This window comes from Lepidochelys kempii, chromosome 2 (assembly GCF_965140265.1).
Source record: "Lepidochelys kempii isolate rLepKem1 chromosome 2, rLepKem1.hap2, whole genome shotgun sequence".
Taxonomy (NCBI): domain Eukaryota; kingdom Metazoa; phylum Chordata; order Testudines; family Cheloniidae; genus Lepidochelys; species Lepidochelys kempii.
Genome location: NC_133257.1, coordinates 76,468,853 through 76,482,450, shown reverse-complemented (window position 1 = coordinate 76,482,450; position 13,598 = coordinate 76,468,853). Strand labels below are relative to the sequence as shown.

Genomic DNA, 13,598 nt, shown 5'->3' with positions numbered 1-13,598 from the left:
GCAAAGTGAAGGTCACACTAATGCACACACAAATATAATCTTTCTCCACTGTTTCTAGTGCTACTGAGCTGGCCATCACATGTCCTACTATTGTCTCCCTTCCCCCCTCCACCCTTCTTCTTTCTGAGTTGTGAGGAGCCTCTTTTCTAATCGAAATAAGCCTCACTTGCTGCCATTCCTTAAGTCTGGATAAGCATGTAAGAGAGGACATCCTGCCCATCCTCTTTACAGGGCTTTTGCTCCCATAAGATCTAGTGAGGATTTAGATCAGACTTACTTCAAATTCCCTAAGAATAGTAGCCAATTTCTAAGTTTACTGGCTGATCTACATACACCCAAGCACTTCTTACATGACTATTATGGTGTTAGCTGCAGTGTATGAGGTGTTTCTGCCAAAAAAGTATCCTTGCTGATCCCCTAAAGTGTTTATACACCCCATCACATAATTGTTAGTTTGTCTGTATCAAATTTCATACAATTCCCAGAAACCAAACCCTTATTAAAGTAGAGTTAAAGTTGAAAATATAGTATGTGTAAAAATAGCTTAAGAGGGAAGCCCTTAATAGAACACGGCTGTTCTAATAACCTTAAAGGCAGAAAAAAGAATCCCAGATATTTGTAAGCATGGAAATGCAGTGTTAAGGTACTCCAGAACAGTCCAGATTCTGTCCTTACATCCTGACAAACTACAGTGTATTTGGCTATGACAAGTATGATACCCACTAGAGCTGGGTGAAATTTTTTGACCAAAACTTTTTCGTCAAAAAATGCAGATTCATGTTGATTTCACTTGATTGTTTTGATTGAAAACAAACAAAATTTCCAAAAATACTGAAATGTTTCATTTCAACCTTTTCAAAACAAAACTTTTTGTTTTTTCAATTAGAGATGACTTTCCATTTTGAAATTTCCTTTTATTTTATTTTTTAAAAAATTAAAAATACACAAATTGCTGGAAATGAGTGCAAAATGTTTTGTTTGATCTGAAATGATTCCGTCCACCTGAATTTTCATTTTGATGAAAAGTTTTAAAAGAATTTTATTTCAGGTGGACCCAGAAAAACTACATTAAAAAAAAATTTTTTTTTAATTGCCAGCAACCAAACAATCCATCATTCACGCAGCTCTAAGTGTCACTATTAGCAAATTGGTTAGAAGCCCTTACAGCTGGAGCTCTCTTAAAACCTGTATTGTTTGACGTTTCACCTGTGGCCATCTTAATGTCCATAGTGATGGTATACACTGCCTAGCAGAGTTTAAGGTGTCCATAGAGGCAGGGAGCCTGACTGCAGCAGATAGTTAAGAGTAAACAGAGTTGTAACATTTCCAGCACCTGGAATTAGGGAATTCTCTTAGGAAGGTGGAATGGTAGCTGGTCAGGTCTTTGTACAAAGTGTAAGAGGAGAGATTTTGGTGAACTGGAGGATACTCTTTTGAATTTTTTTCATAAAACGTAAGTATAAACTTAGATTTCCTGGCTTTCAGATATTTATTTTCAAACCTACAACATTCCACTGAGGTTTTCCCCCCTAGGGATAGGATGCAGGGGTATGGTGCAGAGGTAGGTTTAAGGAACCTTTACATTCCTCTGATCCTGGTGCTGTTCTGGTGCCAGGCCACTCTCCAGTACAAAAGAAGAGTAGCAGAAATGCTGCTCTAATTTGTGCAGCCTGCCAGCAACTCCTGCTGGCAGACCAAGATCACAGAGTGGGACTGCTCTGGCCAGCTAAGTCAAGTTTAGAATATCTTTGAACTGCTGCAGTGGCAAAAAAATATATCCTCACAGAGGAGGACTGGGGTCTCAATGTTTCTGTTGTTTATAACTGACACAACTGTAACTGTCCTGTCCCTACTGCACACTCTCTGTGACGTTCGGCTCATGCAACATGCCTTGGAGGTGACAACCAAACATTAAGAAAATGAAAAAGACAAACTCTGCAGCACATTTTGGAGACTTCAGAAAAGGACGCAATCCTGCAGTCCTTACTTAGGCAACCCTCCCCCATGAAGTTAATCGGAATTTTGCAAGAGTTAGCACTACAGGATTTGGCCCCTCGATTTTTGAATTTGGAATGCTTCAAAAAAAAAATTAGAAGCATAAAGAGAAACAACAGTACACTGAGATTTTATCTTCAACATCTTTACTAATTCTACAGCATTCCCTTTTCCCAGAATTAAGCCAACCCTCAGCTCCTCTTAGGACAACAAAAGAAATAGTGAAAAATTTGTAGCAGGTTTTTACCTCTCTTGCATGGGTGGAAGTTGTATCCAGCTGTTAAACCTGGGATCATATCGGCTGACAAAGTTTGTACTGTGTTTCCCTGTAAAGATAGATTATTTTGACACTCAACTTTTATTTCATGTACTTAACATCACCATTTAATATATCAAATATATTTCACATGTTGGCAATTTTTATAAAGAGTCCCCTTTTTATAACAATGTATGAACTCAGCACATGTTGTTATTCAATAAATGGGGCACTACAGTATTTGAGTTAGCAAATATCAATGGTATAAATAAAAACATAAAGAATATTATTTTCTTTGGTCATAAGAACTTGGAAATTTGTATTTAAAAACAGAAGTCCTGGTATTTTCAAATCCACCATAAATAAATTTGTCATGACACAACAGAAAATTATTGCTCAAGATGGGGCTTCTTCATGGCATTTTTATGACTAGAGTACTTTGTGGCAGTTTGAAAAATCACAGGAATAACATGTACTTTCCTTCCTCTCCACTTCATTTCTGTTTGGAGCAGGGTGAGAAAGATTGTTTAAATAACCAGGAGTTACACAGACCATTAACACATGTTGTGCGACCGCTACACTATTTTATTTTTATTCTACTATTCACCTTCGGTGTAAGTTAGCAGGAGTTATACGTGTGCACTGGGGGGAGAATATACTCTTAGAGTCTTATTCCAAGTGTGTTAGCTAAAATGAGAAACATGAACAACATAAGCTAGTTAACTAGCTTATCCCTGCTGTCAAACCCCAGAACTGTATGCATGCCTTCATGATATTAAGACTGCACCTTATTTTACATACAGATTGACATCAAAGCAAGAAGACTGAAGCAAAAGAGTGTATTGCAATTTCTGTGTAACACCTGAGACTTCAACACATGAGGGTCTCTGAAAAAGAAACCTTTGTTTATGTATGTGTGACTAAAAAATTGAATTAGAGGCTCCAAAAGACAGCAGGATAACCCAACCGTATACGTCACAGTTAAATAAATGATCAGAGCGTATTCTGCAAGGTGAATATTTGACATTGTCAGAGCATCTAAAGGATTGGTCCCCCTTGCCTCTTGTTTTGTACACAAACCCCAGGATGCATTTGTAAACATCAAACTCATAGATAAGAACAATGGTCCAGCCATAGTTTTTATCTGTAATTTAAGAACGTGTTCTACAAGGATTTAGAGAAAGGAACATGTTGTTTTCTACTTCTGGAGGTAAATTTATCCTCTGTACTCTGTGTGAGCATGTTGCTTGCAGAGTTGGATGTGGTAGGTGACTGCTGAAAAGTGCAGTATTTTCTGCCACATCCAGCATATCCCTAAATCAGGATTGAGCCCCCATTTTGCTGGGTACTACACAAATATATCTGAAAAGAGAGAGTGAGATGCTGCCCTGTTGAAGGCAATGGGAGTTCAGCCATTGACTTCAGTGAGGCCAGGATTTCACCCATGGTCCCTGCCTCAAAGAGATTACAATCTGTAAAAACGATGAAGAGATGAAGATTGGGGCAACAGATACAACATACAAGAAAAGCAATTGGGTTGGCAGTAGGCAGGCACACATCATGTTAATTCCAGGTCTTTTTTTAAATCTGTTTATATATATTTATATTATAAAAAGTAGATTTACAGAACAGTTCATGGGCAAGTACTGAATACAAGCTTGAATTCTGGGATGGTTCTAATGCTGCTATTGATACTACACACCAAAGATCTCACAGTTTATTATGCCCTCAGAACTCCTTGGCGGTATAACAGCTTTTTAACTGTTGTTACTCTACACACCTCTGATTTTGTGGTCCTACACTTCATAACACATTATGCATTGGTGCTAGCACAGGAGTTTCCAAACTGCCCAGCACAACAGGCTTTAATGTGGATCCTCCAATTTATTCTTGGAATTCAGTTTGAAAGAAAATTGCATGCACCACTTTGCTTGCACATCAGCCTGGAAGTGCACGTGAGGAAGTATTTCTCACTATGTAGATACTTTGACCGTCATTTGAAAATAAAGGGGCTGCTGTTCCTGTCCAGTGAAGTGAGCACAGGGGGAGTCAGATTAGGCAAATCTGTGCAAGGTGAATGGGAGCTGTAGCTTGTTCCCCCTCCCCCAATTCCTGCAAGAAGACCTTCTGCCTCAATTCTGCAGAGTCAGGGCTCTGCGAGGCAGTGCTAGGTGTTGCCAGGGAGTAGCTGCATTCTGCAATGTACTCCCTTACAGATCCCACAGATATCCAGTGCTGCTCTTGGCAGCATTCACCCCCACCGAGTCCCTTTCATGGCTGGTACTGCATAGCCATGAGAGGAGACAGCAAACGACACAATGGCTCTCAGGCTGCCAGGGTAGATAAGAAGTCCAAAATATGTCCTGGAGGGTCCAGGTGCTCTCTCTAGAGGTTCCAAGTTGTATGCCCCTTACCCCTAGTTTCTCTCATCCCTATGAGAACCTCCATCCAATGAACATAGAAGCAGCAATAAAGGCCCAATTTTGATTCACATAAACAAAGAAACGAACAATGAATTCTCATTTACACTACACACCATTTACACTGCTCTGACAGGTCAGTTACATTCACACCCATTTTAGCCCCCACTCTCCTTTAAACTCCCAGAGTTGTATAAAAGGGCCTTAATGTAAATGATATTGGGCCTAGTGCGTGTTGTGATGACATGCTTTATTTAGTCTAAATAGAGTATAGAAGAAGTCCAGAAATAAGTGGACAACGTATAGTGGATGATATTCATGTCCAATTTTTTGTAATGTATCAGATCCATCTCTATTGTGGTATATGTGTACAGTGATGACCAATATCAGTAGTGCTCCTGTCCCAGATCCATTCTGTTCACACATTGCTTTTATCTGGTATTTACAAAATTTGAAAAACTTGATCCTGTGAGCCAGTTTCTTACATGGAAGTTGTTTTACTCCTAGGGGGAGTGTCTTCAACTAACAGAATGAACTTCAGTCTCTAATAGTTGATTTAGATGCCTTTGCACTTAAGATATTAAGAAGGATGGACTGGTGGACCATCTGGTCAGGAAAGCTGGGTTCAATTCCTGCCACTGTCACAGACTTCCTGTAGGACCTTGCTCAAATCACTTAATCCCAGTTTCCCCATCTGTAAAATGTGAATACTTATACTTCCTTCTTTCTCAAACCTTTAGTCTGTCTTGACTACTTAACTGTAAACACTTTGGTGTAGGGTCTGTTTCTTACTTTGTGTATGTACATCGCCTAGCACAATGGAGCACCAAACACCACCCGGGGAGCCTGGGAACTACCCAATACTAATAATAATCATAATGAAACAACATGTACAAGCTCCTGCTTAGAATATAGGAGATTCAACAACAGAGATGAAGGGTTTATCTCTCAAGACATTTAGTGATGTTTTTAACTGCGCCGGAAATATGCTTATAGAGTGGACTGGATTGTTTGTCTCAGATTTTAGGAAGTGAACAGATGTAACAATTTTCTATAATTTGGTTTAGTGCAGATGCTGAAATGGGCCATTCACAATAAACTATATGCAGTATATGTAATTTCAGCTGGATCTTCTGGTGTTTTAAAGTAAAAATGTGTACCTGCAAGCTGTTTTATGGTTTCTCAGTCATAATTATCTCTGTTACACAGACTGCTACAACTACAACTCGTTCTTCATGTGCAAGCTTTCTAACAATGTCTTGACAATTTTGTGAATTTTGCAAAGCACAGTGTTCTCCTTTTGCTTTGCTCAGAAGCCTGTTAAATTGTTTAATTTCTCTTTGCAGTAAATTTATGAAGTAATCAAATCAAAAGAAGGTAGCAGCACATAATCTATATGGAAAGCTTTTGTACGAGACTAGAAAAAGGACCAGTTTAAGAGTCTTGAGACTCTAGATAATTAACACATTAACAACTTTAGCTGCAAGTGTCTGGTTAGACATTGGAAAGAGAGCATTCATTGACTGCAACAGCATTATTGTATTATGACTGGAAGGAAACCGGAAACGAGGGTTAAAATTTTTAACTGCTGCTGCCTGATGCCTTCACTTGAAAGAGTCTGTTCTGATGCCTGTGGCATTTCCCAAGGGACGGGACCTGAGTAGTGGTGGAGAAACTAAAGCTCCAGATATTTATTATGTCACTGCTAGGACATAAGTGATCTTAACCAGTTCAATAACTCGATCAGAATCATTCACTGCCTACTGCATCACTTGAAGTGATAGATTAGAATCTGTGCATGCTCTCTTTTAATGTTGTGTACATACCATTCGGGTTCCACTGGTCTTCTCCTCCCAAAACAAACAAGAAGTTTTCTACTTCCACAACACAGTGATGGGCACTATTATATGGCATAACTGCAAATAAAACAAAGTATTCTTTATCAATCTCTATCTTAGCACTCTGGTTATTTAAAAATATTTACTTTAGCAAAGTTACAAAACATGACTCTACAAAATCTGGAACTGGATATGTAGGTAATGCATAGCTCTAAAATGTATGTGCAGTGAATTAGCAACAGCCAAAATCCAATCGATTAGCAATAATTTCAAATAAGAGTATCCTGCAAATTACTGAAGACTAACCATGTTACATGAATTATGGTTACTAAGACCACCCACACCTGTCTGATTGACATCTATGGGCATTCTAAAAATAAGAGACACATGAAAATGGATCAAGATGTCTGATATTTCTCCAAAAATAAGACAGAAAATGCTAGGACACATTAAAAAAGCCTCATCCCAGCTTTGTTCTGTTGGCAATGCTTCCACAGCAAGAGTCAGTGTGTTCAGTAGCTTTCTATTACACAGCAATGAACAAGCTGCATTTCCATACAGTTTTAAGTTTTTAAATTAAGGTCCTGCTGATTTAATGCTTTCTCCAAATGTATACGCTTAATTTCCTGTACAATGTCATTAGCAGACAACCACACATTTTCTATTCATCTAATCAGGAAGCCCTTCATTAACAAAGATCAAAACTGTGGTATTAGGTTTGCAATATCCTTTTTTTGGAGGTGTTTTTAGGATTGGGTAAAACCATCAGATTGGCTAAAACCATCAGACTCTATTTTTCTTTTCATTTACATTTTCCACAGCAAGAGCTAAGGTATAAAACCAGAATGCTTATAGACCATAACGTGTGCTGATCTGTGCTATACAGCACTATTGTAATATCGTAAGGTAAATGTAAACTAACATGGTATTAGTTATCATACCACATGCAGTAGTTTTGGCCCAGTGACACCAGTAGGAAAAATGATGTCCTTGTTCAGCTCATCATATGGGCACCTTAAATCTAGGTGAGGACAAATGGGGAGGTGATGTGCATGTACAGGCAGGGAACTTATTGCTTGACACGGATCAACAGAGCACTTAGGAAACCACTGTAGTGGGAAATCAATATGACTCAGGGCCAGCTCTTACTTTGTGCTCTTTTGCCAATGCAAAAAAAAAAAAAAAAAAAGCAGCCTATCTCACACTTGGATTATTTTGGGTGATATATCTCTCATTTCATTTGTTTTATTATCTTTTATTTTTCTCAGAATGCAGTTGTGCAGTATAGCATATGCAAATAATAATAAGAAGAAATATGCATAGCTTTGTTATTTAGGACACATTTTCTTAAAGATCAAGTGGGCTCATTTAAGCTTCTTACTTGAGGTTTTTGCAAGGCAATGATGAATATGCAAGGTGCATTTTTAGTTTTTAGTAAAGGTCGAATATTGTTTTCATAGTCTGTGCTCTTACAAGCCATATAAGTGAAGCAATTCTTAAATTACGCAGCCTGGTTTAGTGGAAATGCATTAATGAAGGTTATTTGCTACTGGTAAATTTTATACAACCATGAAGTAATTGGGACTAGACACTCTATAGGGCTTTTTACTATATATAGGTTGCTAGCATGCTGAACAAATTTAAACACCAGAGGTTTTGATATCTTATTAGTCAATGCACAGTGTTTCTCCCAAATGCAAAATATTTTTCCCATTCTTTAAATCTCAGTCACTTTTCCCATTTTGTAAACCTTATCTTATAAACTGGACCTTAGCTATTTTTAATGTAGCTTGCGTTGCAAGATGAGATGGTATTCCATAGGACAACAGTGTTTCTTTCTCTACTTGCCAGTAAGGGACTCTCCAGCCCCAGCAATCAGAGCCACCAACTAATACCTACACGGCTACTCTGTTATTTTGTAAAATTAGGATCAAGCCAATGACTTGTACCCATATCCAATCTCAGTCTTGTTCTCCTTTAGTCAATTCCTGAAAGATCTTGCATTTACCAAAAAACAAAATGCACACGATACATCACACACAAATATTTGTTCCCCATTGTGTTTGCATTACTTTGTTTACTCCCCCACATTGGTATAGAAAGAGTCAACAGAGGAAGAAATTATATTTTAAGTTTCTCAGCCACTGCCATGCACATAAATGATCATGTATCCAAGAGTCCCATGCTTATGAAGACAACTAAACCTTGAAAACTAAGGGCTTAATCCTGCTCCCACTGAACTAAATGCCAAAATTCTCACTGACTTAATTGGTGCAGGATTGGACTTTAATGGCCCAAACCTTTAGTTGTTGCTCAGGTAGAACACCTAATAAAGTTAATGGGAAGTATACCTAAGTAAGGGCTGTAGGATTGGGCCTTAAGAGAAGAGGTGACTATGACATGAGTCTACACTAGCTTTGCTTAGTTTCCTGTAACATTATAGGCAACATTTTCTACTCAGCGCTACATGAATCTCAACTGTGATATTGTGCTCTGCAAGCTCTGAAGGAGGCAGAATATCAGTTAGTATCTGAGAGGACCTTCTTGCCCTGAAATTGCAATATCCCAAAAGCTACATTTTTAACACCTAAGCATTTTCAGTGTCCTTCAGAATTCTGAATGAGTTATGAATGAAAATTATGAGAATGCACGGATTTTATAGCTCTAAAAATGCCCTTTAAAAGAGAAAAACCCTCTAGTTCTAAAATGTAACTTTTTGAAAACAGGTGTCTTAGTTTTGCACACAGCCTAACTTTTCATACTGTATAATCAAAATGTATGGGTGGGACAAACCAAAAGATAAATTCAGGCTCCAATAGCATTGGTGGAATCTATTGATGTCATTCATGTTACAAGGGTGTAACTGGAGCAGAATTTGGCCCACCACATGGTCTGGCCATACAGACCAACACTCTCATTAATGTTCTATCTGTCCCTTTGTCTGCTGATTTATTTTAATAACATGAATCTCAGACTCTCATTTTTAGATTTCAACTCAGGTGAACACCTGCCTGCCCCACGAAAAAGGTATTTGAAGAGAAGTTTGTATGCCATGCTCAAACACAGCCCAGTGTGAGTTTTTAGCGTGTCAGTCAGTGAGTTAGAGGGAAAGGGTAAAGAGAAGCTAATCAGGATGAAATGAGATTAAAGGCTGTCTAATTTTACAGCAACTGTGATCCATCAGCCACTGTGAAAGTGACAGTGGAAATGAATGATGGAGACAGACAGGTGGGGCTGTACATTTCACTGATTTATCCTCAAATGCACTGGGCCTTATTTTATTGAGTGAACATGACCGCATTTATCATGACTGTCATCTAAACCCACTTCCCTCCATTTAAAAAGGTCACTTTACTAGGAAGGAGTAGGATAGAGGCACTTTCAAAACAGATTTAAAATCTAATAACACATGTTTATAAAGCTCTGTGCAAGAATTTTCAACTTTATTAAATGAACTAGTAGAGTTAAAAGAAAGGGAAAAAGACCACTAAGTAAAAAAAGAAGAAGGGCCCTGGTTATTTGAGGAATACCAAGGTGATAAATGCCTTAGAAATACTCTAGACAGACAGACAGATACAGATTATATAAAATAAGCAGACATCACCGCTTCCAATCCTCCCTCTCTTCAAAGCTCTTGGAGCCTAAGATCTAACAACTCAGGCTCCATTAGACCAAAAGTGGAACCCGGGAGGCTAAGCTGGCCTGAAGGGTGAATGACAACTTCTCAGGTAGTTAGGTACCGAGCTTTTTAGGTCAAAACCAATACCTTGAATTATAACAGAAAGTGACCCGGGAATCAGTGTAGATACTTGTGGAATGAGCTGCCTGCGAAACACCCCACTAAACAAATGATCTGCTGCATTCTGCTTGAGCTGATGCTCCTGGATGCTCTTCTGCTATAGGCCCATGTAGAAGACATTCCAGGAATATACACATGTAGTAATGTGTCCCCTGCAGAACTCATTAGAGAAGGCCATATTTGAGATGACAAAAGGCATAGATAACTGTACCAACGCCTACATCCAAAAACAAAGGCTACAACCTTACAGCCAAGGACTAATAGAAAAAAAAAAGCACTTCTTGGTCAATACTGCTACATGACTATCCAGAAGCAGTGGGGATCCAACAGCACACCCAGTCTCCAAACCTGTGTCACAGCGGGCATACTCCCCTGGTACACAGCTGGCCAGGCTTTGCACTGCTCCCACAATTCAGTTTTGTTAGATTAAGTCTCAGCCAACTCTCTCTGTAATCCTAGGCACAATCTCTGATGGGCCCCAGAAAGTCCCCAGCCATACAAAAACTCCTCTTGCTTCTCCCACTCCAGATTCCCCTGGCTGGCTTGTCCTCATTTCAGCACCAACCGATGAGCATGTGGAAAGAACAGGTGTGGCACGCCCCACGTCATGGGGGACTACAATGGGGATCTTTCTTCCTGCTTCCACCAAAGGAGGAGAGCTGTGACAGAGACGCACATGCCTCCCTCGCTTTTACCCCTCCTCAGCTACCAAGAGCTCAGACAACACAGCCTGAATCTGAGCAATCTTATCTGCCAAAAATCATCTGAAAAACTATACCCGACTCTGGTCTTTGATGTAAACAAATTAGATAAGTAGATTTTTCACTGCCTAGAACAGTTTATCTGACTGGGATTTTGCAGGGGCTGTACGGGAGGTAAAGAAACCTTTCTTCACTGCCCAGCCACAGCATAGCATTTCAAAACTCTATATGCCCCAGTCATGCTTGTCATCTGTTGTAGGTCCTCAGTATACCATCATGACCTGTGAAGATGAAGTAGGGCAAGAGAGTGTTTTAATGGTCACTATGTCAATAAGAGAGGACAAAAGGAGAGGATAATGCCTTTTCGGGATGTCAATATTGTGGTCTCGGGGCTGGATAATTTTCATTTCCTGAGTAACCTGAATCCAGATAGTTCCATTAGCCTTGGAGAAGCAGACCAATAAAGTAGGCCCTTTAGTCCAACAAGTCAGGTACCTGCAAACTCAAAAATGCAGGGGACTGTGGTTATCTCATCGCAAAGATATAATATTCATCCCCCTGACCTGCAAACCTACCCCCAAAACAAGATCCAGAGTTCAGCTGGTTGAATTATTTGTTGCTAATAAATGACCAGATATGGTTAACCTTTTCTTCTGTTCACAAATCATTTACATAAAGACGGTTTTTACTAATGTATTTGCTATTTGTTTTTATTCAACAAAGAGTTTATACAAATAAATGCCAACTTAGGAGTTTTTGGTGAACTGTTCACTTTGAAGGTTAACTATTTATTATTTGTGGTGCATGACTGATCATGTAAAGCACCTGGTGTGAAATTCTAGCCCAGTGAAGTCTGAAGTCAATGAGAGTTTTACCATTGACTTCAATGGAGCAAGGATTTCACCCATTAGTATTTTCTGATCATCAGAAGATGAATGAAACTTCAACCAGGAGAATAATGAATGGCAAACAGTGAATAACAAAGACCTTTGTTCTCATGTAGGTGTGGTCGAACTGATCAGCTATTTCAAATTTGAGCAAATATTTGTGAACTCTGTTTTTCCAGTATTAGAACAGCTCTAATATAGAGTGTGGATGAGCTGAGCCAGAAACCACTTGGGACAGTCCAATACTAATCGCACCAGGTCCTAAATTGATCAAGACAAGTCCCTGTTCCCATAGATGTTGAAGTCATCTACTAGGCTAAGTCTCAGAGACTCCAGCAACAAATAACTCTATCAGCTCAGCTAATGACTCAGCAGTCTCTCCGCTACTTGGTGGCCTCTACATCATCACCAGCCCTGTCTTACCTCCATTATAACACTCACACACAAGATGGACACACGCTATTAAATCTACATTGGGGTAGAGGTCCTCATTCAACTGAGCTTGGAAGTAACCAACATAACTTCACCTCTCAACATGTCCCCTCAATTCAATCTAAACAGAGTATCAAGTAGGAGGCATCTGGGCAAATAAAAGTCATAGGAGTCACCCAACGCATATTATATTATAGAATAATATATTATATATTTTGTTTTCTATTTAGTAACATACTCTATTTTAATGAAAATATAAACAATAGTCAGCATTTAAAAGTAAGTTACTAACGGTTGTTAATTATTTTGTTTCTCTTTTTGGAATAATACTAGCAAGATTTGTCCAGCATGGTTCTCAGTTTAAAAAAATCTCCACTGATTAAATTTTTCAAGAGTGAATGCCTAAAATAAACACCTAAATCCAATTTAAGCACCTAAACAGGCGATTTGATTTTCAAAGGTATCAAACACCTATAGCTCTCACTGAAATCAAGTACTTTAAAGTGCTTCGAATGTGAGTTCTTCAGGGCAGAGACCTGTCTTCTTACATGGGTGAAATTTTCCCCTGTGCAGAAAGCGTTAGTGGAAACGTACGTGGTGATAAGCCTTGTGATGGCTGTTTTGCCCATATATTTGTAAAGGTCCTAGCATACTTTTTGGCCCAACATAAATAACAAAATACAGTTATCCACCTGGACTTACATCTGCAGTGCCCAGATACAGCAGGAGAATGCTGAGTTTACATTCTTGTACTTACTGGCTCCTGTGCATCTACATGCTGACGTTATTGTAGTCAGATACTGCTCGGAAAGCACCCGTGGACTTCTCTTTGCACTCCTTAAAGAGATTTTATTCAGTGCGCCAAACTGCCACTACATTTTCTGAGATGCGAAGGTACAGAAATGTGGCAATCTTATTGTTATGAAGTACAGTAGTGAGATTTAATGTACATTATTATGGAAATGTTAATAGTGACTCCTTTGGGACCCAGGAATATTTTCTCTTGTGTTGTTTTTCTCTACTTACACATGCCACCTGCCATCACTGCCAAAAACTCTTTACTGAGTCCATACCATCTAGAGGCCGACAGTTCATCAGGCAACATTTTGTTCACAACAGTGAACTATGCAATATTACATCAGTGATGTTTTGTCCCCAATAGCATGTACTGTATACACACTCAGGCCTGGATTTATGATCTCTAAATTAGAGCCCAACATATATTACTAGGGATGACATCTCGTCACAACTAATAGTCTTATGATGAAAC

The 13,598-nt window shown here is 39.0% G+C and overlaps 1 protein-coding gene across 6 annotated transcripts in view; it reads right to left on the bottom strand.

Moving 5' to 3' along the window:
* The window catches only part of KLHL14 (kelch like family member 14), an 86,237-nt gene that overhangs the window by 25,842 nt on the left and 46,797 nt on the right, over positions 1-13,598 (bottom strand). For all 6 annotated transcript variants that reach the window (XR_012157227.1, XR_012157229.1, XR_012157228.1 and 3 more), the window contains exons 4-5: positions 6,498-6,587; positions 2,243-2,321 (exon numbers count right to left, since the gene is read on the bottom strand). Coding sequence is in view for 3 of the 6 variants with exons in the window: in XM_073331290.1 (XP_073187391.1) it covers positions 2,243-2,321; positions 6,498-6,587 (169 nt within the window). In the remaining 3 variants the exon portion in view is untranslated. The remainder of the gene's footprint in view (positions 1-2,242; positions 2,322-6,497; positions 6,588-13,598) is intronic.